The sequence below is a fragment of the Protomyctophum parallelum genome (genome assembly GCF_964188405.1).
Source record: "Protomyctophum parallelum genome assembly, chromosome: 13".
NCBI classification, from domain to species: domain Eukaryota; kingdom Metazoa; phylum Chordata; class Actinopteri; order Myctophiformes; family Myctophidae; genus Protomyctophum; species Protomyctophum parallelum.
This window is the reverse complement of record NC_139708.1, coordinates 10,770,682-10,798,294: the sequence shown is the minus strand read 5'-3', so window position 1 is coordinate 10,798,294 and position 27,613 is coordinate 10,770,682. Positions and strand designations below refer to the sequence as shown.

Here is a 27,613-nt window from a genome sequence, read left to right as displayed (position 1 = left end):
TGATAAAGTGAGGGCACAAATCACTGAAGGGCTGAGCCATGCAGATCAAATTGCACTAGTAGTCACACTTTCGCTCTTATAGTCTTACCTGTTCAAACAATGTGAACATTCTACAAAGTAGAAGAATTTGTAACAGCCAAAAAACGTAATTGTTTGGTTGAACTTTGTATTTACTATTTGTCTCTTTTTTTCTTTTACTTACTTAGAGCTTAACAAGAATGTTACAAGTCATCTCATCTTAAAGAAACATTTAAATAATGTTAGGGCATAATACCCAAAGTTGTTAAACCTTTTATTATTCTCATTTTGATTTGTTATTTATAGAAACTAAAAGTGACTTATTGGGAAACAAGTGTTTTTCTTTACAAAAAGGAGGTTTTAAAAAAATAGATTGATAGTAAGGGTCTGTCTGCCTGCCAAATTACAATATTTGCCTCTGAGATGTGGAGTAGAAGTAAAAGTATTGGAAATCGGTAATACTTTAGGCTCTTTGGATGCAAGAGAATATAGAGTATTTTAATTCGTATTTAATGATGTTAAATACGAATTTAATTTAATACTTGCCAGGGAACTTCAGTTTACTGGCAAGACAGTTCATATTACCCCACCCCCCACGGCGCATTCAACACCTTTAGCTGTGTCCCAAACAATGGTGCCAGGGTGCCAACTGTGCTCTCCTCGCAAGACTGTGTTCACTGAGTCTATATTGAGTTAAAGTTTTCCTTAGTTTTGGGTCAGTTACTGTGCTCAAGTATTCTACTAATGTGTATTCCCTGTTTAGAGCTAAATAGCATTCCATTTTGCTCTGGTTTTGAGTAGATCTGTTCCAGTGTGTGAGATAGCTTTCTTTTTGTTTTCTTATGATTTGGTGTAGCAAATTCAGATTTAAGCTCAGTCTTTGAACAATCTGTTCTGAGGACCCCAAATGCCAAATGCCATCTGAATTAGTTAAAAGCAGGCTCTGTACCCAAACATGCCTGTATTTAGCATGTCCTGGTTTGTGCTGATTAAAAATGCTAGTCTGTTGCAATCTTTTAGTAGTATTTGACTCTCTCTCCCCAGTGTCTAGCCAAACAGGTTATGTTAATTGTATACAGTAGTCAGCCTACAGAGAGAGAGAGAGTGGGGGGGGGGGGGGGTTCCACCCTCAGTATATTCCTCTGCTTAACCCCAAAGCAGTTTTCCAAATGAATGTCATTGAACAATAATCAAACAAGACAAAACAAAACAAAGGAATGTGTCCATTATGTCACTTCAATGTTGTCTTCTTCTTAAAATAATGACCTCAGGATACATCACTGAGGATACGTCCCAGGTGCATCCATGCAATGTTTTTTTAGTTATGCCTAAGTTATTTTTTTTAGGGTTTTCAGGAAGAAAAAAAACTGATAGGCCTATTTCTTTAAATAGGATTAAACCTTAGACTTGTTTTATTATTATTATTATTTATTCTCAGTCAGGGTGGTGGTCCCCAGGTTAATTTTCAGTCAGGGTGGTGGTCCCCAGGTTGATTTTCAGTCAGGGTGGTGGTCCCCAGGTTGATTCTCAGTCAGGGTGGTGGTCCCCAGGTTAAGTTTCAGTCAGGGTGGTGGTCCCCAGGTTGATTCTCAGTCAGGGTGGTGGTCCCCAGGTTGATTCTCAGTCAGGGTGGTGGTCCCCAGGTTGATTCTCAGTCAGGGTGGTGGTCCCCAGGTTGATTCTCAGTCAGGGTGGTGGTCCCCAGGTTAATTGTCAGTCAGGGTGGTGGTCCCCAGGTTGATTCTCAGTCAGGGTGGTGGTCCCCAGGTTGATTTTCAGTCAGGGTGGTGGTCCCCAGGTTGATTCTCAGTCAGGGTGGTGGTCCCCAGGTTAAGTTTCAGTCAGGGTGGTGGTCCCCAGGTTGATTCTCAGTCAGGGTGGTGGTCCCCAGGTTAATTGTCAGTCAGGGTGGTGGTCCCCAGGTTGATTCTCAGTCAGGGTGGTGGTCCCCAGGTTGATTCTCAGTCAGGGTGGTGGTCCCCAGGTTGATTCTCAGTCAGGGTGGTGGTCCCCAGGTTAATTTTCAGTCAGGGTGGTGGTCCCCAGGTTGATTTTCAGTCAGGGTGGTGGTCCCCAGGTTGATTCTCAGTCAGGGTGGTGGTCCCCAGGTTAAGTTTCAGTCAGGGTGGTGGTCCCCAGGTTGATTCTCAGTCAGGGTGGTGGTCCCCAGGTTGATTCTCAGTCAGGGTGGTGGTCCCCAGGTTAAGTTTCAGTCAGGGTGGTGGTCCCCAGGTTGATTCTCAGTCAGGGTGGTGGTCCCCAGGTTGATTCTCAGTCAGGGTGGTGGTCCCCAGGTTGATTTTCAGTCAGGGTGGTGGTCCCCAGGTTGATTCTCAGTCAGGGTGGTGGTCCCCAGGTTAATTTTCAGTCAGGGTGGTGGTCCCCAGGTTGATTTTCAGTCAGGGTGGTGGTCCCCAGGTTGATTCTCAGTCAGGGTGGTGGTCCCCAGGTTAATTGTCAGTCAGGGTGGTGGTCCCCAGGTTGATTCTCAGTCAGGGTGGTGGTCCCCAGGTTAAGTTTCAGTCAGGGTGGTGGTCCCTGGTTCATAATCAGTTGAAAACCCCTGGATTAAACCTTAGACTTGTTTTATTACTCTTAAACAGATACAGGCTTTGAGAAAGCATATTCAAAGAGCCTAGTGACAGTCAGGGGTAAATATAAACTGTTACTGACTTACTCCTGATGACATCACAAAACCATTGAAAAGATCCTATTTTGGCATGCATGGTAAACCTATTAATTTAAGTTTTTATATTTAAATGATATTAAGAAAGTCACTCACCATTCCACAGTGGTGGAAAGTAAGTGCATTTACTTAAGTACTGTACAATTTTGAGGCATTTGTACTTTACTTTAGTATTCATGAATTCCAATACTTTTACTTCTACTCCACTACATCTCAGAGGCAAATATTGTTGCTCTGGCCTCTGTCCTACTGTCCTACTGCCACCTACTGTCCGTTTATTATATTACACAGTGGGTGAAAAAAACACACCCCTTAAGACTAAACCACACCCATCAGAGGTGTGGCTTCCAGAGGTACCCAGGTTCTTTTAAAAACCTATAGGTACCTCTAGGTACTGGCCTGGTACAGACGAAGGGGACAGTACTGTACATGGTCACTAGGTGGAGCCATAGCACAATGGAAATGCAACAGCCCTATTTAGCTCACATCCGAATAATAATAACAATATTAATGACAATCAATCAAAACGATACTAATAACAATAATAATAATAACAATAAGCTTCTTTGTAAACTCACTCATTTACAAACAAGCTCACATCAGAACAATAATCCATGTAATAATAATAATAATAATAATAATAATAATAATAATAATAATAATCATAAGAAGAAGAAGAACAATAATAGTACAGTACAGTACACAGGACTACAGTACAGTACATTACAGTACAGAACAAAGAAGTACAGTACAGTACAGTACAGTACAGTACAGTACAGTACAGTACAGTACCGTACCGTACCGTACCGTACAGTACAGTACAGTACAGTACAGTACAGTACAGAGGACAACGTTACAGTACAGTGCAATACTAAGGAGTACAGTACAGTACAAAGGGGTACAAGTACAGCACTCGCATCGCCCTCCCGCTATTGTATTCTTCCCATTTGCGACGCATCGCATGGCGCTAGGATTATATAGGATATATGATATATATATAATTTTTTATTTGTTTAATTGCTTAATTCTTGATTCACTCGTATACCAAAAAAATGCTTCTCAGAGCAAATATTGCTGTGCGATTAAGCATGCGATTAACACATTCCCTGCCGTTGACGAAGATCCGTAATGCCTCCGTAATGGGGCGGCGGTGGCTCAGGGGTAGAGTGCCTGGATGGTAACCGTAAGGTTGCCAGTTCGAACCCGGGCTCCCCCAGAGTTACTGTCGAAGAGTCCTTGAACAAGACACTGAACCCCTAATTGCTCCCGATGTGCTAGTTGGTGCCTTGCATGGTTTCCGCTGCCATCGGTGTATGAATGTGTGTGTGAATGGGTGAATGTAATGCACAATCTCTGTAAAGCGCCTTGGATAAAGACGCTATATAAATGCACCATTTACCATTTACCTCTCCACTCTTGTGGGGTGGATGAGGACCTTACCCTACAGCATTATTCTATCAGCAAGCTGAGTCATCATCGAACAGTTGCAGCAACAATTAACTGTTCTTTACAAGATGCACACTCCCAGCTGTCCAGTGTGTCTCAAAGCACTGCTAGTCTGCTACCCCAAGCTGATACCCCAGGTCGAATCACCCAGAGGGTACTACCAAGCCACGCCCTGGAAACCCCCAAGTCAAACACCAAATGCCTTGATAGGAGCTTTTTTTCACTCTGCTATAACAATATGGAGCAGCCTTCCCCCTGCGGTTGTTGGAGCTATCACATCAAGTAGTGTTCATGCCTTCAAGAAGAGGCTGAACAAACACCTCCTCATTATGTGACTGTAATCCCATAAAGCTCAAGGACTTTTAATCATCCAACATTCAGTTTATATAATATACCCCTGACTGAGTAGCTGCAGATCAAAGATAGGCTCTTTGAATATGTTTCTTAAAGCCTATATATATACATATATACGCACACACGCACACACAATTGGAATTTATCTCAGATTCTTTCCCAGATTGTGTTTTGTCAAAACAAGCTTTATTAATTAATTAACTAATTCATTCATTCATTCATTACAAAGCCTCTGATTACGGTAGATCATTTGTTTTAATCGAGTCACAGCCTTAATTTTATTTAAAAATAATTACATTACAAACTGGTATAGTATAGGTACTGGGTATATTATCGACCTATTATGTAAGTTCTGGGTATCGGAATGGGTATTGGGAACGAAAAAACGGTTACATCTCTAGCTAAGAGATACAACTCTCATCACAGTGGGGGATCCTTGAAATTACAAAATTGCATTAAAAAAGAAGTACTGTACATTACAAAATATCTGCCGGCATTAAACAAGATTAAAGATTAAACAAGACAGTTTGATGCCTTGCAGTCATCATAATGTGCCGTCACCATCATATTCCCGCCCCAGAAGGCCAGCCTCATTTATTTAGATACAGATTCCATTTAAATCACCCAGCCTTGAAACAAGACGTTGCTGTTGGGTGGAAACCCGTATGTCAAAAACTGTTACTATCATGAATAGCAAAAATAGCCGATCTACAAGCTCAAAACATGTTGTGTTTTGATCTCGTAGATCGGCAGTTTTTTCAAATTTTGTGTGACACTTATAGTGTGAACAAGTAGGGCATTAATTTACGCAAAAAACATCCAAAGTTAAAGTATGGAGATAAGATGTTTCTGCCCATCAGCAACGAAGACATACTGGAAATCCTAATTACACACACTGTCACGAAGGAAATGCATTTCGCTAATAAAGTACAGATTGGTTGCACTATACACAAACTGCTCCATATATTTAGGGTTTAGGCCGTTTCTATACTTTGAAGACATAAACCATTTTAAGCTGGATTCGCAGTTTGTAAATAAAATATATTGAAGTGCATTTTCTTAATTTCATCCTAGACTTGTTTTATTAACTTTGCAGTCAAATGAGGCATGTTTCTGAATTGTGTATAGTTGCACTGCATGTCAGTATCATGCCAGTATCATGTTAGTATCATGGTCAGTATCATGGTCAGTTCCATGTCAGTATCATGTCAGTATCATGGTCAATATCATGTCCGTATCAGTCAGTATCATGTCAGTATCATGCCAGTATCATGGGCAATATCACGTCAGCAGTATCATGTCAGTATATTGTCAGTAATGTTAGTATCATGGTCAGTATCATGGTTTGAATCATGGCTTGTATCATGTCAGTATCATGGTCAGTATCATGGTCATTTCATGTTAATATCATTGTCAGTATCATGCCAGTATCATGGTCACTATCATGCCAGTATCATGGTCACAAGACCAGGATGCTTTACTATAGGCTATGCGACATATATGGCCATGCAGCCCTGCCATTCATTGCCGTGAGAGGGGCATGGTGTGATTTGGGGAGAGAAAAAAAAAAGCGGAATAATTTTGAAACTTTTTCAGGTGGGAGTTCTTGGGCAATTTCATATAGTGCCACTGGCCTAATTTTGCACACCAAACTGTGGATCTGTAAGATTCAAAGAAAGTCTGAGAACGACTGACATGAAGTAGGAGTCCTTTGCTAAGATGAAGTGCCATTGTGTTGCTTTCTAGAAGGAACTCCAAAGGGCAATCTAACTGTGTCAATGTCAACTTAAAGCAACCAACTCTGTGACTTTGGGTGATATACAGCATATAAATAGCATTCGCTTCCAGGGAGGAGCACACTTTAACCATAGCTTGCTCACAGAGAGAGGCGACCTGATTTTAAATTGGCCCAGTTGGCCGCTGTGTCTTTATGCAGCAGGAGTTATGGAAATAATACTTCCACACAGCCAAAGTTGAGCAGCCGTCACTATCAAAGAGAGTGGTAATTACGTCTGTATGTTCATATTGTTGCTGTCGGGCAGAAACCTCCTAAATAGATATGTTTTTATGTTTTTTTGTAGATTTTTATTCTTTATTTATTTATTTTTTATTTATTTTTGTATTTGCACATTTAAAACAACACATTTGTACAGCATACTATTGGGTTGTGCAGGTGAGATTTACAAAACCCCATGTCGTTTGTAAAGTTATTCACACCTCATTTAACAACAAAATAATATTTTTTATTAAATTTTTATTTTATTTTTATCCTGAAAAGTTACAGTTTTGGGCAGTTTTGGGCAGTCCCGCCCCCTTTCATGACGACGTGAGACCCAGAAGTGAATTCCAAGTTCATTTTCTCCATAGGCTTTTCAAAAAGTATTGATTTAAAGACGTTTACGCCGCGGACAAAGCCAACTGGAGTTGTGACAAATCATGACAACAAACACAACATTTTGTTCCGAACAAATAATTACTAAGAAGAAAAAACCTGCCGTTTTCTACTTCTTTCTAATTATTTGTTCAGCCTGAAAAAAAATGTGTTTGTTGTCATGATTTCTCACAACTCCAGTTGGCTTTGTACGAGGCTTAAAAGGTCTTTAAATAAATACTTTTTGAAATGTCTATGAGGAAAACGAACGGGGAATCATTTCCTGGGCCCTGGTAGGGGACGGGACTGCCTCGCTCTATAGTGCTTATTACTGCTTAATGTAAAAATATTATCAATGTCCAATCACACAAGGTTTGGTGGCCCCAATGTACTGTGTAGCCTAGTAACTCTGAGGGGTCCCGGGCCCCGTGTTGAAGGCCCCTAAAGTAGGGAATTCATTTATAGAAGAATAATCTCACTCATGTGCTATTGTACGTCATGGTGGGGGGTCCATAGACTTGGCTGCTACATGACGAGGTGGCAGCCTTTCTCCACATTGGTTACAGTTGTACTGTTTCTTATCCCCTTATCCATCCTGTCTTGTTTATTGTATGGAACAAAATGGCGTTTGTACTGCCCTAAACAAGCACTAAAGTCCATAGACATGGCTGGCAAACGATTTACATCAAGACGCTGAACCCCTGACTGCTCCCGATGTGCAGGTTGGTGCCTTGCAGGGGCTAGCGCCGAGATACAGTACAAGGTTCCCACTAGACAGCGATGATATTGCAGTAGTGTTACTCATGGAGGACGGAAGCACAAAAGACGCATGGTTTAACCCATTCTGACCGGGCACCCATTTTGGTGTTGGCATCATGTCGTGCTTTAGCTATTGAAAAATAGCAGATCTACAAGCTCATATCGCGCCACCGAGTGGCGCGATACGAGCTTGTAGGTCTGCTATTTTTGAAAAAAATCGAAGAACGACTGACATTTTTTTAATCTGATCTCAGGTCAGAATGGGTTCGTCAGACCGGCGTGTGTCCAGTGGAAACCTCGTATGAATCTGATCTCAGGTCAGAATGGTTTAATATTCTCGCCCTGCAGTGTACAAGCCGAGTGCAGCCAAATGGGATGTCTGAGCGTGCCATGGAAGTGGTTATGGCAGCCCCATTTCATAAATGCCAAGAGTGTTTAAACGCGAAAGGCTAACGCGGGCCCTGCATACAAATCAACCAATTCGAGCCTTTTCGTCACATTTGCACAGTGCTGAAAGATGTTTTCCGTTATTGTGGAGGAAGCTTTTGGTTGAGAAAGTAGCCCATCGACAAGCTTGCAGATTATTGTAGACTATGGCGAAAGCTTTCCCCACAATACTGATGCTGGGGTTTTTAAGCAACAGTATACATTCATGTAGAAATACCAACTTTACAATGTTGCAAATAGGATTGCTGTATTCAACATTTTACTTGAGCAAAAGGATCAAAATGTACTTGGGAGTTAGTGGCAAAAGTAAATTAAAGTAGTCAAATTAAAAAAGCTAATCTGCAAGCTAAGAAAAAATGTCCATTGTACCTCTGAGATGCAGTAGTGAGAAGTACACGGTATCAACCAAATCTAAATACTCAAGTAAGTCAAATTATCTCGAACTTTTATGAACTTAAATGAACTCCTCTGTGTGTGTGTGTGTGTGTGTGTGTGTGTGTGTGTGTGTGTGTGTGTGTGTGTGTGTGTGTGTGTGTGTGTGTGTGTGTGTGTGTGTGTGTGTGTATTGTCTCTGCCGGTTCACGGTTTTGAGCTTGTGCACCTGCTATACTTTAATTTGATGATGCTTCTGTGTGACGCTGTTCAAGAAACAAAAGAAAATGGATGGAGATGAGATGTTGATCTGCCCGACAGCAATGCATATCCAATTCAGTCCTCATGCAATTAAGTCTCCAGTGTGTGTTCGGGTCAAGAGCATGAATTCATCTCTGTCGGGCAGAAACCATGTATCTCCATATTACAACTTCTTTAAAAAAAACATCTTCATAATTGAATGCCCTACTTATAGAACAATCAGGTATATAAGTAGCACAGACAGCCGATCTTGTAGATCTGCTATTCTATTTTTGCTATTTTTGAAATAGCGTGCGTGCGTGCATGTGTGCGTGCGTGCGTGCGTGCGTGCGTGCGTGCGTGCGTGCGTTCTTCCACCCGTCATCACTCACATTGCATGTCTCTTGACTCCGGAGGAAAAGTGATCAATGTGGGGCCAGTTTGCAGTGGTGGGAAAAGTACTGACATTCTTTACTTGAAAGTGAAAGTATCAATACTGCAATGTAGAAGTACTTACAAGTAAAAGTCTGGAATTCAGAAATGGCTCGAGTAAAAGTACAAAAGTATTGCCATCAAAATGTAGGCCTATACTCCAAAACTCCAAAAGTACCCATTGTCCGATTTTGAAAATCCAATGCGTCGCATTGCAACACATTGTGAGCTTGTAGACTGGCTATTTTCAAATGGCCGAAATGTACAGTATATAGGGCTGAATGGTTAGTGTACAGTATGTTTTGTTTTGTAATATTAAGTACAGGATTTGTATCTGAGATGTAGTGGAGTAGAAGTAAAAGTACTGAACATTGGAAATACTCAATACTGTAAGTACAGTACTGAAGTAAATGTACTTAGTTACTTTCCACCACTGCCTGTTGAATCGCCTGGCTTTAGCTTTCAAGCAGCATTTCTTCTTCAGCCTCCTCCGTGAAGGTCACAGGTGAGACGGCAAAGGTCACTGCCAACAACATCTCCGGCATTCTGCTCACAATCCACCACCACCACCACCCCACCCCTCCCCGCTGGACGTCACCACCACCCCTCCCCGCTCTGCTGAGGTGGACCCCACCACCCCACCACCCCTCCCCGCTCCGCTGAGGTGGACGTCACCACCCCTCCCCGCTCCGCTGAGGTGGACGTCACCACCACCCCACCACCCCTCCCCGCTCCGCTGAGGTGGACGTCACCACCCCTCCCCGCTCCGCTGAGGTGGACGTCACCACCCCTCCCCGCTCCGCTGAGGTGGACGTCACCACCACCCCACCACCCCTCCCCGCTCCGCTGAGGTGGACGTCACCACCACCCCACCACCCCTCCCCGCTCCGCTGAGGTGGACGTCACCACCCCTCCCCGCTCCGCTGAGGTGGACGTCACCACCACCCCACCACCCCTCCCCGCTCCGCTGAGGTGGACGTCACCACCCCTCCCCGCTCCGCTGAGGTGGACGTCACCACCACCACCACCCCTCCCCGCTCCGCTGAGGTGGACGTCACCACCCCACCACCCCTCCCCGCTCCGCTGAGGTGGACCCCACCACCCCACCACCCCTCCCCGCTCCGCTGAGGTGGACGTCACCACCACCACCACCCCTCCCCGCTCCGCTGAGGTGGACCCCACCACCCCACCACCCCTCCCCGCTCCGCTGAGGTGGACGTCACCACCCCTCCCCGCTCCGCTGAGGTGGACGTCACCACCACCCCCACCACCCCTCCCCGCTCTGCTGGACGTCACCACCACCCCCACCACCCCTCCCCGCTCCGCTGGACGTCACCACCACCCCCACCACCCCTCCCCGCTCCGCTGAGGTGGACCCCACCACCCCTCCCCGCTCCGCTGAGGTGGTTAAGTTAAAGTTACGTTTAAAAAGTTTCCCAAACATTTGCGATTCAATAGCAGATGCATAAGCTTGCAGCTTGTAGAATGTAGCTATGAGGACCAATTATACTGTATGAATATCGGTTGAAAATGGGTGAAGTTGTCCTTCAAGTTAGCCCTGGAACATGACTCTCGTATTCATACGAGAGTCATGACGTAACTTCACCCTGGTTTTTGCGAACGCTACATTTACAAATAATTAAAATATATAAACATTCGCATTTCAAATATAAAGTACTCACAAAGTGTCCCACGGGTGTTAGTTAGTAGCAGCGCCAGCGATTAGAATTTATGCATCCCGCGTTGTTTAATAAAAAGCATTTTTATCCGAGGTGTTATTTTGCCATTGGCTTTCAACTACGCGCCCCTATCGGTCGGGAGGAGGGTGGCACTCGGTGTGTTCGATATAGGTAGGCTGACCGCCCTGCCAATACAGACTAATAGGCGAGTGCGCTCCCGGTGTGCAACTGTGGATTTCCCAAACGAACCCCGTTTGAAAAAAGTAGCCGGGGAGCTCGGACAAAAATGCATTTTATTAAACGCGGGACGCAGCAATTCTAATCGCTGGCGCTGCTACTAACTAACACCCGTGGGACACTTTGTGAGTACTTTATATTTGAAATCTGAATGTTTATATAATACGTAAATCTTGTAAATGCAGCGAGCGCAAAAAACAAGGCAAAGTTACTGCATGACTGTCATGATAATCATCATGGCAGTCATTTTCCAGGGCTACCTTCAAGTATTCTTAAAAGTAGCCTACTCCAGTACTCTCTTTCACTTGGAGTTGAGTCAATATTTGACCAGAATTCGCCTCAAGCATAATTGCCTAAGTAAATTTTTGGTCAAATTGGGCGGAGAAGTTGGGATTCTTGGATATTTCATTTGCTGCGGTTTGAATTCACACTGCTGTATAACCGCAGCAATTGGAAACGCAGCAGGGACCTTATCAATGTGTTCAATTCATAAACTATAGCCTACACAGTGAAATCTATGGTGTTAAAATTATACTCATAACGTGCATGTGTCGTGCCGCCGGGGACTGGATCTCTGGATCTCTCCCCCCCCCCCCCCCCCCCCCCCCCCCCCTCCGGAGTCCGCATGCACTGTTCCTTTGGGCATAGAGGCACAGTGCTGAGCACAGACAGACAGTTCCTACTCCCCACACAGTGACAGCACTCAATGTTTACGGCACGCACAGACAGATAGAATATTCTGTAGGCTATAATACACTGCAGTGTTTTTATGCCTTAAGCAATTGATTAATGTACTCGTCCTCATTTCGACCAGAGCTTCGGTCTCCTCATTCGACCACGTCTATCCACGGTAACGGGACATCTTTGCGCTGCGTAAAATATGCCTTCTCCGTCTCCAACTGTGTTTAGCTCCTCACCCGCCACATTGTTTGCGTAATTTCCTTTATTTGCTGCGGATAGCATTCCCACCTGCACCAAATCGTAATCAAATGGGTTGGAAGCGAGGCGAAACCCCCGTTTTTGGTAGAATGCGGTTCTTTGATGCGCATTAGGATTCGAATGATGCTTCACATCTGCCAAACGAAGCGCACTTTCCGACAGCAGTAAAGCTTTCTGGTGTGAAGGTCACCTTAGGCAAAACAATCCTCATGATTAAGTGAATTAGATAACTTAAGCCCAAACCACACCAAAGGGTTGGGTTGGGACAAAACTGTTTTTTAGTTAAACCTCATTGAGTTGCAATGAGTTGCATTGGTGTGGTCTATACCTTGTGGTTTGGGCTTAAGGCAGATAAGTGATTTTTTTATTTTCTTCTTTTCTGAAAATCTTAAAAGATATGACCTTTGTAGGCAATTATGCTTACAAGGCTAACAACATACTATATATACTTTGACTCAAGTACTTTTTCCACCACTGCGAGGCTAATCCAGGACACTCAGGAAACTCTATACGGTTCTTATTTTAAACGACAGACCCAGATCTCATATTAAAGCTTGTGACGCTGCAGGTTTCTCCATGGCTGTGGTGAGTATATAAGCGCGTCGTAGAGTTGTATCTCCTCTTAACGCTCTCCATATCCCCAGCCACGGGGCGCAGGCTTTTCAAGTGGAGCTGCTTAATGCCGCTACTTTTATATGATACACACTGGTGTGGGATGTGTGGAGAGAGAGGGGAGAGCACCGGAGGAGCAAGGACGAATAAATGAGAAGGCGTGCTCAATAGCCTTTTTTCCCCCCTTTTTTTTACGACCTGTTTATTTCCGACGATCATTCGGCGGTAGTACTGTCATCATTATTTCTCCTGGAATAGACGTCAGCTGGCTTTGGCAAGAGACATTTCATTGCTGTCGGGTGGAAACCTGAAAACCAAAACTGTTCTTTTTTTCCGTTATTACTTTCAATTTCGTTTGACTTAGTTCCACAGATACAATAAATGTTGTGAAAATAGCAGATCTACAAGCTTGCTTTTCACATGTTCTCATGTGTTTATAGTTTGTTGAAGTCTTAGATTGTCACTTCCCTGTCATCTGGGTTCCCCTCCACAAAATCACGTGGGGACCCGCATGGGGTTTCTACTTCCGGGCCCCTTCCCTACTTCCTTCACCGATGATACTATCTGTTCTATTTAGTGTAGTGGTTCTCAAACTTTTTCATTTTAAGGAACCCCATAAGTCACACAGGTCCATTTGGTTACATTTGTACTCTCTCAGAGTTACCGACCCATACAGGGTCATTTGGAACACTCAAGGACACTTTTCAGACTCACAGTAACCTTCCAATTTTGGCACTCTGGCTCATGGACTAAGAACCAAAAAGAACTGAACCGGTTCCCAACCAGTGGAAAAGGGGCCATAGTAAAAAACGAAAGAATATAATGCAAGTACGGTACTCAAGTAAATGTACTTTGTTACTGTCCACCGCTGTGTATTGGCATGATCTTATTTATGCTTTTCATCAGGAAAACATGTGTTGTGCACACTAAGGCTTTTCTGGTGCTTTCTCACAACGCCGATCTATAAGCCGGTCGATTGACCTTTGAGTAAAATATTCAGTCGGTCTGTAAGTAATTGTTCTTCACTGGAAAAGCATCTGTCTTCTGCTCTGATGTCATTGGACAGATTTAGGTTTTTTTGAGGGGGCCGGCCTGTGAGCCAGTGTTTCTCAAAGTGGGGTCCGGGGACCCCTTTCTCACAGAACAATGTTCCAGGGTTCCCCAATAGGCGGCCCGTGGGCCATTTGCGCCCCCTTGTGGCCCCTGAAAAAGAATATATATATATATATATATATATATAATTATATATATATATACATATATATATATATATATATATATATATATATTATAAAATAATTAAGTCCCACATATAAATGGCATTAAATGGGGATCAGTAGCCTATGCATATCAAACTGGGCATTCTTCAAATTAAAAGATGAGAATCACTGCTAGAGCCCTGCCATAGGCCTAGTATATCTTTTCAAAGTCTTGACTTGAAAATGAATTCATTTTACACTCTTAAGAGTTAAAGATCTATAAGGGTCCATTTGGTTACCAACTCTCCGTAATTTAGCTGGAGACCACCTGGAAACCCCTCAAGGACCACTGGTGGTCCTCGGACCACTGGTTGAGAACAACTACATCTATTCTAAGCTTAATTAATTAATGGAAAAAGTTCACACATTGCGGACTCGGCCCCCAGCCTGGTACCCTAGTCAAAATATGGCCATTGAGGAAAATTAATTGGGGAACCGTAAGGTATTCTGGAATGTTGAGACAAAAAGGAAAAATGCCGGGGTTCAAGGGGGTCCCCGGGCAAAATGAGTTAACATAGGCTATATAAAAAACACTTTAACCACTTTAGCCCTATATATATATATATATATATCGCCTCTTTTTTGTTTTTGTTTTTCTGAATATCTTTTAACCCATTCTGACCGGGCACCCATTTTGGTGTCAGCATCATGTTATGCTTTAGCTATTGAAAAATAGCAGATCTACAAGCTCATATCGCGCCACCGAGTGGCGCGATACGAGCTTGTAGGTCTGCTATTTTTGAAAAATCGAAGAGCGACTGACATTTTTAGAATCTGATCTCAGGTCAGAATGGGTTCATCAGACCAGTGTGTGTCCGGCGGAAACCTCGTATGAATCTGATCTCAGGTCAGAATGGGTAAAACTGTTTCAACGACTTGCATGGGTTCCCTGGCATGAAATCTTTCCAGACAGTGGTTCCGCGGACAAAATCCATATCAATTTGGGGGTCCTTGACATGAAAACGTTTGAGAACCGCTGCTCTAAGCCAGTGGTTCTCAACCAGTAAAGTATACGTAAGTAAGTAAGTATAAGTTTGTAAATTTCAGACATGAATGTAGTTTAAAGTGCTTTATATTGAATTAAAAAAAAACACAGGTCAAACAAAGCAATACATTAAAGTCTAGTCAAGTGTAAAATTAAAACAGTGAAATTAAGAAGGGTAAAATCAGTTAATCAGTTAAGATATCAGTTAAAAGGAAAGGCCATATAGAAGTGTGTTTTTAGCTGCCTCTAAACCCATCTGCCGAGGCTGGTGGTGGTTCTGGTAGAACTTTAGACCCCCAATTAAACTACTCCAACACCAAATTAAAAATCCTATACTTTCATTCCACCACCCCACCCCTCTTGCATCACTCAAACTTCATAAGCTCAGTTCAGATGAGGAACTTTGTGTTTAGAAGAAGACGTGTGAGAAATGCTGCAGGATGTGATACGCAGCCTTGAAGAAGGCAAATCCTGAGTGACAAATGGACAATGTAACTTTCGGGTCTAACTCTCAACAGTTAAACTGTCGCTCAGGATTGTGCGTGTCTGGATGCCCTCGTTTCACAATTTGTCAGGACACACGTCTTTGACACGACTGGCAAAGCGGATTGGTCCACATGCGTCAGCCATGTACGCCATGCAGTTGAATCGATAGAACATGGACACATGTTCTTTACAAGATACAAGGTAGGCTACATAGAATGTACCCTACTGTACCATAACAACAACAGTAAAGCATTTTCAACTCCAAGAGTGTACAAATGCGAACCAAAATGTACACTCTTGGAGTAACACAATGTTTGAATTTACACTGAGGATTTTGCGGTGCAGTCCACTTGCTCTTGAGAAATAAAAAATAAAATGGAGCCGCAGCTAGTGTAAAATCTACAGAGACCAATTAGAACACTGCTTCCAAGGCCAGAATCAACATGACTGGAGACTGCTTCAGGCTATCAGTATACAAGTTCCTTTGACAAAATAAACTAAAAAACTAAAACAAAAAACGCTTTGTGAACAAATTGAAAATGTTTCAGGCAGTTGCTGCAAAATGAAAGCATCTCTAGAAATGTGGTGCCGGGGCCATGGTGCATGAGCCCCACCCCCAACGTCCTTCATAGATTCTACTATACTGTCTAGAGCAGTGGTTCTCAAAGTGGGATCCGGGGTCCCCATGGAGGGAAAATGTTTGTCATAATGTTTGTGTTGGCACCATTTGTTTTACATCGCCATTACATCACCTAATCAACATGAGTTAGACTTTAATATATTAGCACCCCTCACTTCACACAGGTGTGATTTTTTGTAATTCATTGTGTGTGTGTGTGTGTGTGTGTGTGTGTGTGTGGGGGGGGGGGGGGGTTGGGGGTGCTGGTACACTATACTCTAAACTTCTAAAGGCAGTATAGTTGCTAATAAAGGCAAGTGCAGCCAACTTTATTTTAGGGAGGGTGAAGGCACATTTAATGTTCTCACAGTCGAATCAGTGATTTTAACTTAACTGTTTGAAGTAGTGCTTAGAGAGTTTGAATCAAGATCAAACCACCCTTTTCCTACTAGCACAGGCCCCTGCAGTCAGTGTGTCGACAAACTACAGCATGCTTAATCACATTTCACGCCAAAGCATTAAGCAGCTGATGCAATAGTCACCACCGGAGACAACACACACACACACACACACAGTAAATGACATGGTTGTTTAAACATACAGACGCTTTGAAAATGTCCCCTGTTACAAAGCAGCTCTAGTCAATGAATCAATTATTAGTGCTTTTAGTCAAATTGGTATAGTTGGGCAAAGGTAACAGAAAATGCATTCTCAGGTCAGGATACCAATTTGATGCAATTTGGGATTGAGAAGTCAGACATATAGCCAGGATATGGGATTAAACAATTAAGTGAAATCAGAATTGATGACACAAAGAAATGGACAGATACATTTTGATCTAACTGGAAATATAAAATGAGAAGCTGGTAAATAGGTCAATACTCTCTCCTGATTGGCTGAAATGTTGTCACATACCTGAAAATGTATTTTCTGTTTATTAAAGAGCTGTCACTGAGTTGTCACTGAACAAACACTCTATGATTACTATCAGAATACTGCTTTAACACGCACGCACACACACACACACACACACACACACACACACACACACACAAATTTCATTTTACTTTTCTCCACCAGCCGATACAGTATGCTCATTCTGCCAGACAGTCCTATAAGTTGAAATCAACATTATATACTGTTCAGTTCTAACACACCGACTTGAAAATGCTCCTCTCTCTGCATGACTGTATATGCAGCAAACCCAATACCAAGTAAAATCATCCAATCAGTCCACACATTTGATGTTAGTCGACGAAGGACGTCTTCGGTCAAGGACAGCCTCACCATACTGTACTGCAGTCTGAACTCACTCAACTCAGTGTGTGAAAATGTAACCAAATGGACCCATACGGGTCCATTTGGTTACATTTGCACATGCACACTCAGTGTAGGCCTTCAATACCAAGTCAAGACTGCCAATACCAATAAGTTGAATCATCTAATCAATTAGTCCACACATTAATATTAGTCGACTAAGGATTTATTCAGTCATGGCCCCTAGTGTATAACTGAGTGTGCAAATGTAACCAAGTGGACCCTTATGGATCCATTTGGTTACACTTTTCACACACTCAGTTTAACCAAAGTGCACTCACTTTGCACACACTCAATGTAAATGGCTGATCCATTATGGATCCTTATGGGTTTACACTTGCACACACTCATTCTCAGAGTTATAATTGAACGCACCATTTAGCAGCATGCAGTAGGCTAAGTAGCAGTATGTAATGAGCTGATGTCCACACAGTTGTGGCGGTGTTGTAGTAGTTTTAGTAGCCTAAAACAGGACCGGTGAGCGGTGACTCACCTATGGACGTTCATCTCCTGCGGTGGCTTGGTGGCTTTATCGTAGGCGACTTTCGCCGTGATCCCGATGAGCGCTATGAACGCTATGACGCCGCAGGTGATGTACACCGTGGTGTTGGTCTGGTCCAGCGCCGGGTCGTACGTGTCCCCCGTGGGAGCCGGGGACGGCGGCTGCGTCTTGATCCAGTCGGGCGTGTTGTAGTTGGTGCACGTCTTCTGCTCCACGCGCTTGCTCTTGTCCGCGCAGCAGAAGCGCAGCATGCAGCTGCCGCAGCAGTAGCGGTGGTCCGTGTTGTTGCACGAGAACTCCTTGTCGAACGCGCCGCTCACGTCGTAGTAGCCGAGACACGTGTCGTGCTGGACGCCGGCCGGGGGCGCCTGCAGCTGGGTGGTGATACCCCGACCACCGCCACCGCCGCCGGGGGCGCCGGGCACCGCGGTGCTGCTGTTGCCGATCGCCTCCTTCATCTGGTTCCGCTGGTTCCGCTTCGGAGACGGTTTGCTCTTCTTGTTCTGCGCCGCGGCGCACAGCACGTTCAGCGGGTCTAAGTAGATGAAAAGCAGCAGGAGGTGTTTTATCCCCATCGCTCCTCTGTCCGTGTTTTTCTTTTCCCCCTCCACTCTGGTTTGTTTCTCTCTCTCTCTCTCTCTCTCTCTCTTTAGTTTTGGCCGTTTCCACACCAACTTCTCTCACCGAGCGGAGCCTTTATTAGTTGCCGATTTTCTCGACGGTTCTTCGCGGGAGTTCTTCATTCCAGATGCTCCCACCACAGGTGAGGGTCAGCGGTGTCATGCTCCGGTCTGTGCGCTGAGAAAGAATCAACCCGCAGTGAGTGAGTCGGAGGAGGAGCGGCACTTAGCGCGTGGCGCGGCCAAAGTGGAGTTTCTTCGGTCATCCGGTGGTGTAGGGTGTGGAGGAGGGTGGTGGAGAGAGGGGGTGGAGGGTTCGACCCTCAAAGAGCTGATCCAAGAGTTCTGTCTTCACCGCGGACTGAGGAAAAACTCAGATTTTGTCCTATGAACAAAGACAGACAGCCATATATATGAAACAGCGAGTTCCTAACTAAGTGATATAGTTTATGCATGCCTTTGTAACTCTGACAGCCTGGTGTGCAAAAGTGACCAAATGGACCGCCACAATTAATATCAGAGTTAAATTGACGCTCAGCATTTATAAATTAACGGTCGTCCGAACTCCGGTATGTGCAGTTTCAGCACCCTAGCCTGGACAGCTCCGCAGCACTTTTGCCAACAGAAATGAGACATTGTGAAATCTTCTTCTTTGATTTCATTATTATTATTATTATTATTATTATTATTATTATTATAGGCTAGCTAGCTATATATTATAACGACTTTTGTAGCTCGTTATTCTGTAAGAGAACATCTCGTTGTATAGGCTATACACAAGAGAGCAAAAATCTAGAAAAAAAAACATGAAAACAACATCATTGTTCCCTTACCTCACAGCAAATGTTCCGTCTTTGTTGTTCCCCATACACATGAGTGGGGGTTTGATCCTAAACTTTGTTACAGTGGAAGATATAAAGCGTCGAGGCTGGTATAGCCTAACAACAGACGGACAGGCAGCGGTGTCCTGCGACTGGCCGCCTGAATCCAAGAACCTTAGAAAGACACGAGGCAAGACTCTCTCTCTCTCTCTCTCTCTCTCGCTCTCTCTCTCTCTCTCTCTCTCTCTCCCCCTCTCTCTGTGTGTGTCTCTCTCTCTCTCTCTCTCTCTCTCTCTCTGTCTGTCTGTCTGTCTCTCTCTACCCCTCTCTCTGTCTCTGTCTCTCTCCCTCTCCCTCTCTCTCTCTACCCCTCTCTCTGTCTCTCTCTCTCTCTCTCTCTACCCCTCTCTCGCACACACACACGCACACACACACACACACACACACACACACACACACACACACACACACACACACACACACACACACACACACACACACACACACACACACACACACACACACACACACAGAGAGTGTATGTGACACCAAGGTATATTTCAACAGAATAGTAGTTTATTGTCTTCAGTGAGCCATGGTCTGGCTGCAGAGAAGTGAGTGGTGTTGGGTACTCAATGAGAGCTGCAGGTTCTGCATTGCATGTTGCCTGTGTGAAGGCTGGAGACTGAGTGAGGAGTGTGAAATGAGTGAGGGCTTATATAGCTGTGATTGGCTAGTGAGTTGAGTGGTGTGATGGCAGACACCTGTGTCATTGTGGATGCAGGGGATGGGTAATGTCCACCAGAGGCTGCCAGTCAGACAGCATGAGATAATTCACAACAATAACACTAATCAAACGATAAATCAGGAATAAACAGATGAAGTGTGGAGATCAGTATTCAGTGGTGTAGTGTGTGTATGCATGAGTGAAATGTATGTGTGTGCGTGTTGTATGTATTAACACAAATGTTGAAAAGTGTGCATGGTGGAAAAGGTGCAGGAGGCAAATGAAAAGAACAGAACTGGGCGTGGACTGGAGAAGCAGGCATTTAAAGGGCGTCGACACCCGGGCCCAGGTGCGAGCTGATCATCATTAGAAGCTCTGCTCCCCAATCCTATTGGACAGAGAACAGAAATGATTAGGGGCAAAGCAACTACACACAACCACATAAATAAGTGAAGTAGGCCTACTAAGCAACTATATTCACACACAACATAGGGAACCGTCACACACCCCTCTATAAAGACGGGGTCCCAGAGGGAACACCGGCACCCACTACTTGAATTAGCTTTAGATATATACAACACTAACATTTGCATTAAGAGTGCTCCTAGCCTCCTACCATGGCCAACACCCCTTGTTAACAGTCTCCACCCCAGCAACTGATATTGTGAAGCATTTAAGGGATGAATTGCCAACAACAAAAAAGAACCACAGAGAAGACCCCCAATAACATTAGTCCTCCATGTAACTCTAGAATGGCCTGTCTACCTGTGGAGCTGCCAGAACAAAACAGTTAGTTTCTTATGTTTCTTTCGTTTCCTACCACGTTTAGGTGTAGAAATCCTGTCATTTTGATCAGAGACCTGCTTTACCACAGTGTGTGGACCAGATACGTCTGCCTGAAAGGTGGCCGCTTCCCTCGTTACCAGGGGAACGGACATCACCATTGCTGGTGGCTGAAGCCCCGCCCACACCTGAGCACCAACCAGGTCGCTACCCAGGATCACAGTCAAAGGAATCGGCAGTGCTGGTCGCACGGCCAGATTTGCTTCTCCATGAAAAAGTTCACATTTAAGCACCACTTTATGCAAGGGAACCATCAAAACATTCATGTCCATGCCCCGAACAGGCACCTTGTCACCAGTGTCAGAATCATGGTTTAACGGAAGAACACCAGTTTGAATATATTAATCAAAAGCCCCCGTATCCCTTAGAATAGTTACAGGTACTTATTTTCCCCCTTGCACCAAAGACGCAGACCCGTAAGATCTCAGTGCTAGGGTTTAACCTGAAACACTCAGATTTCCAGATTTTCCAAAATCGGTCAGAAAGACCGCTCCGACGTGCTAGTGTTAAACACAACTCTTCTTTACTTTCAAAACTCAGAGTCATAATAACAACGGCAAAGCAACATCATCACACATCGTTGTCAGTCAAGACTGAAGTAGTCGATCCCAGATAATCCCCCCAATCATCACAAAGGCAACACAGGAATATGCAACGAGCGCAGCACAATCAAACAGCTGTCAGTGAGACATAACAGCTACATGTAAAAATCTCTCTCTCTCTCTGTGTTACTCTCTCTCTGCTGTTACCTCGAAACGGTTTTACGGGGCGACTTGTCCGGACTTTTGGGGGCGATGTCTCCGGACTTTTGGGGCCGACTTCTCCGGGCTATGGGGCGACCGATTTTCCCGTTGGGGTGACCAATCTTCGCCGCTTGGGCCGAGTTGGAAAAGGGGCGAGCCGTCTCGTATTCAGTAAAAGTACTTGCCTTAGTTGCCTATACAGACTAGTGAATGCACCTCTGGAAAGTCTCATCCATTGCGCAGGCTGTTTCATGATGTGGGTTGTTGTACTTTTAGCCTACTGTGTATATAGGCTACAATAGAGTTCCAATCAGCCAAATCATAGTTTTGTTCCCATCAGAATAGGGTTCAAGTGGTTAATGAAATAAAACGACGCTGGCACACATGTGTGCCAGCGTCGCATATCAAGCAGACAAGAAGAGGGCCCCAATGATGATGATGATGGGCTTCTTTGACGAATGCATCCCGACCGTGCATGCCCGGGGTGCTCCATGCCCGCAGTGCTCCGGACGACAGAGCTTTGAAAATGAGCCCGCCGTCACTCTGTCAGTCAGAACGGCATGCACGTCAGGTGGCGTGTTGAGCGGGATGGGGATGAGGGATTGTCCATTAGCGTTTAACAGCACTGAGAGCGCACAACGCTAGTCTCAGCACAATGCACGCAACGCAATACAGGTAGAACCACTGGCTCCACATCAGTGGCACTGGCACAACAAGTACTTTTGCTTTTAGGGTAAAAGTCGCAATATCACAGCGTAGAAATACTCTGTTTTACAAGAAAAAGTGTCAAGGATGCAGACAGAGAGTTGAACCCAAGTGCAAAGTCACAACAAACAAGAGTAGATATAAAGTATTTAATAAAGAATAAGCAGATCTTACACGGTAGATGCAGGTAGGAATCAGGCAATCGAGAATGACATAAAAGTCAACGCAGGAACAGGCAGGACCTCAATGACAACAGGTTATGCACTGACAGTGAGTGTTAGCAAAGAGTCCAGTCTTATAGGCAGCAGGTTGATTAGCAAAGAGTTCACAGGTTGGCTGATGAGAGAGTTGGACACAGGTGTGTAAGTGGGACTGCAGTGTGGTGGAAATGAATGTGGGAGTGGCCATGGTGGAGTCACAGACTGAGGGAGAGAGAGAGACTGTGACAAAATAAGGTCCTCTATACAAGTATCTATATAAGTAGGCCTACCTCAGAAATGTTCAGTTGAGAATAAATCACGCTCGTGTGAATTTAGCGGTGCCTTTTATCATGATGATGTACAGTATATTGACCCACATGACATCACAGGGGGAGAGCATAGACACACAAACACAACGTGCTGACAGGAAATGACTGAGGCCGAGGAGTAATGAGTCATTGAGTCCATATCTCCAACACAACAATGAAAATAGTGAATGAATGGCACACAGAGATGTGGCGCTGTCCACACCAACATCGTCAAACTGCCCCTTATCGGGGGTGGTTAGAGGGTGTTAAATAAGCTCTACATTCTGGTAAATGTCATTGAGTGTTTGTTCAATAACAGAGGCCTTCTTGTCTATCCTCCATAGAAAACAGAAAATATATGTTTTACCCAATTTTCTCCCCAATTTAGTCGCTAATTAATTCCTCCCCTGCATGCACACATGACGTCTCATTTGAGACGTCAGAAAAAACAAGATACATCATGTTTGTCAAGGAGTGTCAAGGATATATATGTACTGTAGCAGAGTGGCTCTGAGCCTCTGCCTGATGGCCTCAAAAGTCGAATATCTCCCCTGCTCCATAGGGATATCCCTTTGGTCTAGTGGTTAAGATATTGCACTTTCACGCGGGAGACCCGAGTTTAAATCCCAGGTGTTATAGACACAAGAAAGTCTTACGACTTATTTTTTCACCTGCCCAGTGAGGAACCCCCACCGGGAGGATGTAGCCTACTGTTGAGCCTTCATCCTACTCCTCCCGCCCAACACTCCCTGCTGACAGGTGCCGCCCCCCAGCCCGTGGATTACGTGCAGTGACATCTGATATAGGCTAAGAAGCACTTAACGTATAATGTCTTATAATTACTTCCCCAAAATACATCACTTACAACACACTTACTGTACAGCACATCACTTACAACAATATCAGGCTTTAAGGCCGATATTGACTCTGTCATCATATCCAAATCTAGCTTTCAGGGACAAAAAGTGAAAACATGAAGATAAGAGGTTTCTGCCCGACAGCGACGATAATACTATACACCATACGACACAGACCGAAAATAGACAATCTACAAGCCCTGCAAGGCGCTGGGAGTGTTCATTTCATGTATGTTCAGAGACTGTCAGACACTACTGCTCTTGTAATTGTCACGTTGATATAATTGTGGTGAATATGCCCCATATTCTCTCTCTCTCTCTCTCTCTCTCTCTCTCTCTCTCTCTCTCTCTCTCTCTCTCTCTCTCTCTCTCTCTCTCTCTCTCTCTCTCTCTCTCTCTCGCATGCACTTGGTCTATATTTTCTCTTTCAATCAGGGATTTCATGAGCTGATAGCTCAGAGCACCATTCAACTAAAATGCATGGCCCACTTCTCATGCTGAGGGAAATTGTTCTGCAAAAATAGAGAGAAAATAAATTCTGCAAAAATAGAGAGAAAAGAAAACATACTAGACCCTTAACATGCTCGCCTGTGTGCACATATTCACACACATGCGAGCGCGCGCATGGAACCAAATGTTCCCATAATTTATACAAGTCCATTTTGGTCCTGTGTTAAGTGTCATTGAAAACCAGAGCCTTTTAACAGTGGTCCTCAAACTTTTTCATGCCACGACTCCCAAATGAATATGTATTTGGTAGCAGACCCTCGACCCTGAAAAGGTTTTGTGACAAGGACCCCCAGAAGAGAAGATTTGTATAACTGTAAAGTATACAAAAATATAGCAGACGTACAAGGCTATAATTGGCGCACTGTGATCTTGTAGATCTGCTATTTTTTGAATAGCCAACGTATAAATGGATAAAGTGGTTAACATGATTGTGATGCTATGTCACTTCTGCGGGGGACTCCCATGGAACCGGCAGGACCCCACATTGAGAACCCTTGCCCTATAACACCATTCAACCAGAGGTGTGTTTGAATACGTCTCTGTTCTAATAGCCACACTGTGTGTCTCTCAGATTTATACATAATGCATCAATGTCGCATTATTTACTGTGTGACAGGTCCACTCTGAACACCAATACGACGCACACAGGCTGGTTGGAGCTGTAGTTTATCTTCATTTGATCACTTTGTCGTGGGTACGGTACACATGCTCTGTGGTCTGCCATATAGAGTTGACGTCTTAAGTAATTGACGAAAGCATGACTTATGTTGTCGCTAGTTCAGGCAGAAACCATTTATCGCTATATGTCATCTTTTCATGTTTCATGTTTTTTTTTTTTTTTTACATTAAGGCTGTGGGCTGTGGGTTGTTTATAAATATGTAACCAATCAAATGTATTAACAAGAGCTTCTGACTAATGAACTAACTACATTGGATCCACTGGAACATATTCATGGTGGGGTCCTGAAAGAAAATAAATTGTTTTGGACATGCAAAGCTTTCCACCCGACAACAGTGGCGCTATGCAATATGTGTCAAGGAGTTCAAAGAACTTGAGTACATAACAGCAAGTCTGAAAAGAAAAGGACAGCTCACTGATGCTGACACAGTAGGATACTGCAGAGATTATTTGGATTGCTCATGCTATATATTATATAATCTGGATTACACAGCAATATTTCCTTTTTGCAGAATGCCCTCTCAGTCGAAAGGCTCAGGAGAAGAGGCCACCATTTTCAACCTTATTGAGGAGCGGTAGCCCATCCTATGTCCAGCTTTGAGGGTTTGTGTAAACACAAACATTGTCCTAACACAAACATTGACTGCCTTTGACAATGAATGGCCAGTTTTGAGTGTTTGTGCAAACACAAACATTGAATACCATTGTGTAAACACAGACATTGAGTAAACACAAACATTGAAGACAAAAGTGAGGACGTAAATTGTGATTGGCCGGAATGAGAGGATGTATGGTGATGTATAAGAGCGCCCCCTCACTTAGTTTGAAAAGTCGACAATGGGTGAAGTGCTCCTTTAAGATGAGCAAAGTGCAAAGAATCTCTTTGAATCCTTGACCCTCACGGGAAGTCTGTCTGAGGAAGAAATAGTTCTCCTAATTAGGTGATGTGACTTCAACCGAGTCAAGAGTAGCGAAGTGATGTAGTCTTTGATTAAAATAAATTAATTTTTATATGGGAGTGCTTTCATTTGCAAAACCGACGGGTGGAACTGGAAATGTCTTGTGACCCTGCGGCGTTGCATTGGCATGAATTAGGCCACGGGCCACCATATCTCGAGAGTGTACAAATGGAACCAAATCCACCTGTAAGAGTCCATTTGGTTCCCTTTGTACTTTACACTCTCGGAGTTACGGATCTGTAAGAGTCTATTTGTTTCCTGCAGTTAATCTGAAAACTCACCTCTTCAGACTCCACCTTTGTTTGTGTCCGGATATCTCAGTTGGTAGAGCCTTTGGACGACAAGGTCATGGGTTCGATTCCGGGTACCGGCCACCAACTCAAGCACATGAGTAGCACGGCCTGTGTGCAACGTTGTGCGATAACTAAGTAGTGGTGAGTTGATATGGTACTTGCGTCTTTTATTTTGGAGTGCCACTTAATTTTTCCACTTAGTTGGTTTATGAGTTAAGTTATTTTCAAAGCTGAGCAAAAGGGCCAGAGGAAGCGCACCTGCTTTTCTTTCTGGAACTGATGGTACTGTAAGTGTGGCACCTCAGCATGCAATCTCCCAGGGGTATAGCACATTTGTAATGGGGATAGACTTTTTGGCACGGACAGCAAGGTTCTAGGGAGGGATAGGGAGACTAAACTGGTGGTGGCCAACTCCCCTGGGTCATATTAGGGATGGGGCCCAGAACCCATGTAGGAACCAGTTCAGAGAGCTCAACTGGCACCCATACAGTAGAATCCAGGGTTACCATGGAAATCAAATGATGGCGAGGTCCCAATATTTTTTAAGACATGTTTACTCGGCTAAACCAGGTACACAACACAACCATTTCACAGGAACCAGTATAGCAGATGTGAGCCCTCCTGCTTTTAAGTGGGCAAAGGATAATTTACTTACGGTACATACTGTAGGAGCCACACATCTGAGGCATTTGATGTATGTGATGAATTGCTTACTGTAATTTGCTTTGGATAAAGAGCACCTGCTAAATGCTTAAATTATAAATGGTAACTAAGAATAATTCAGCTGGGGACCCCCCTGTAACGCCCTCAATTAAGGACCCAATGCGGGGTCCCAGACCCCACTTTGACAAACACTGCTGTAAGGTGCAATGCGTTGTGGTGGCTGATTAACTCCAATTGAGGAGTCATTAGTATTCCTGTTGGATCATCACACGCACACGCTGTTGATGAAGATCACTACTGACACCTCTATAATTGTGGGATACTTTAGAATTTGGTCTGGCTGACCGACTCCTTCCAAGAGAGAGAGAGAGAGAGAGAGCCTCTCCCACAGGGAGGACAGAGATGTCGCAAATCACTGAACCTTTTTCGAGGTCTGGACCGCTAGCATATTTTTAACAATCCTCAAGGACCACGCCACCCGATTCTGTTTAACTTTCAGTGCTATTGGGGACCAGGGGTCTTAGGCCTCAATTACACCTATACATCTAGCATACAACAATGTTGCATGGTAGATGTAAGCAAGTTGTAAGTGTCATGCATTTCCAATGGAAGTCACATGGTTTGATACAACATTTTAGTTTAATGCGGGGGAGGGGGGCACAACACAGCCATCAAACAAAAATGTTGTATAAAACCATGTGACTTCCATTGGAAATGCATGACATTGACACTTACATCTTGCTTACATCTTGCATGCAACATTATTGTATAGGTGTAATTGTTTTTTAGTTTTTGTTTATGTTTTGTTTTGTTTGAGAGAGAGAGATGAAACAGGGACTGTTATTGTTGACCTATTTCTAAAATATTAGTGCAACTTTTGTTCTTTTTTGACCCCTCTGTCACATGGAACTATGCTTTTTGTGTC

The 27,613-nt window shown here is 44.0% G+C and overlaps 1 protein-coding gene across 1 annotated transcript in view; it reads right to left on the bottom strand.

Annotated features, from left to right (window-relative positions):
• The window catches only part of LOC310868474 (shisa family member 6), a gene marked incomplete at both ends in the record, with an annotated part of 127,459 nt that extends 109,124 nt beyond the window's left edge, over nt 1–18,335 (bottom strand). The window contains one exon of the mRNA XM_083778932.1: nt 17,752–18,335. Coding sequence (XP_083635058.1) covers nt 17,752–18,335 — 584 coding nt within the window. The remainder of the gene's footprint in view (nt 1–17,751) is intronic.
• Between the last annotated feature and the right edge of the window lie 9,278 nt (nt 18,336–27,613).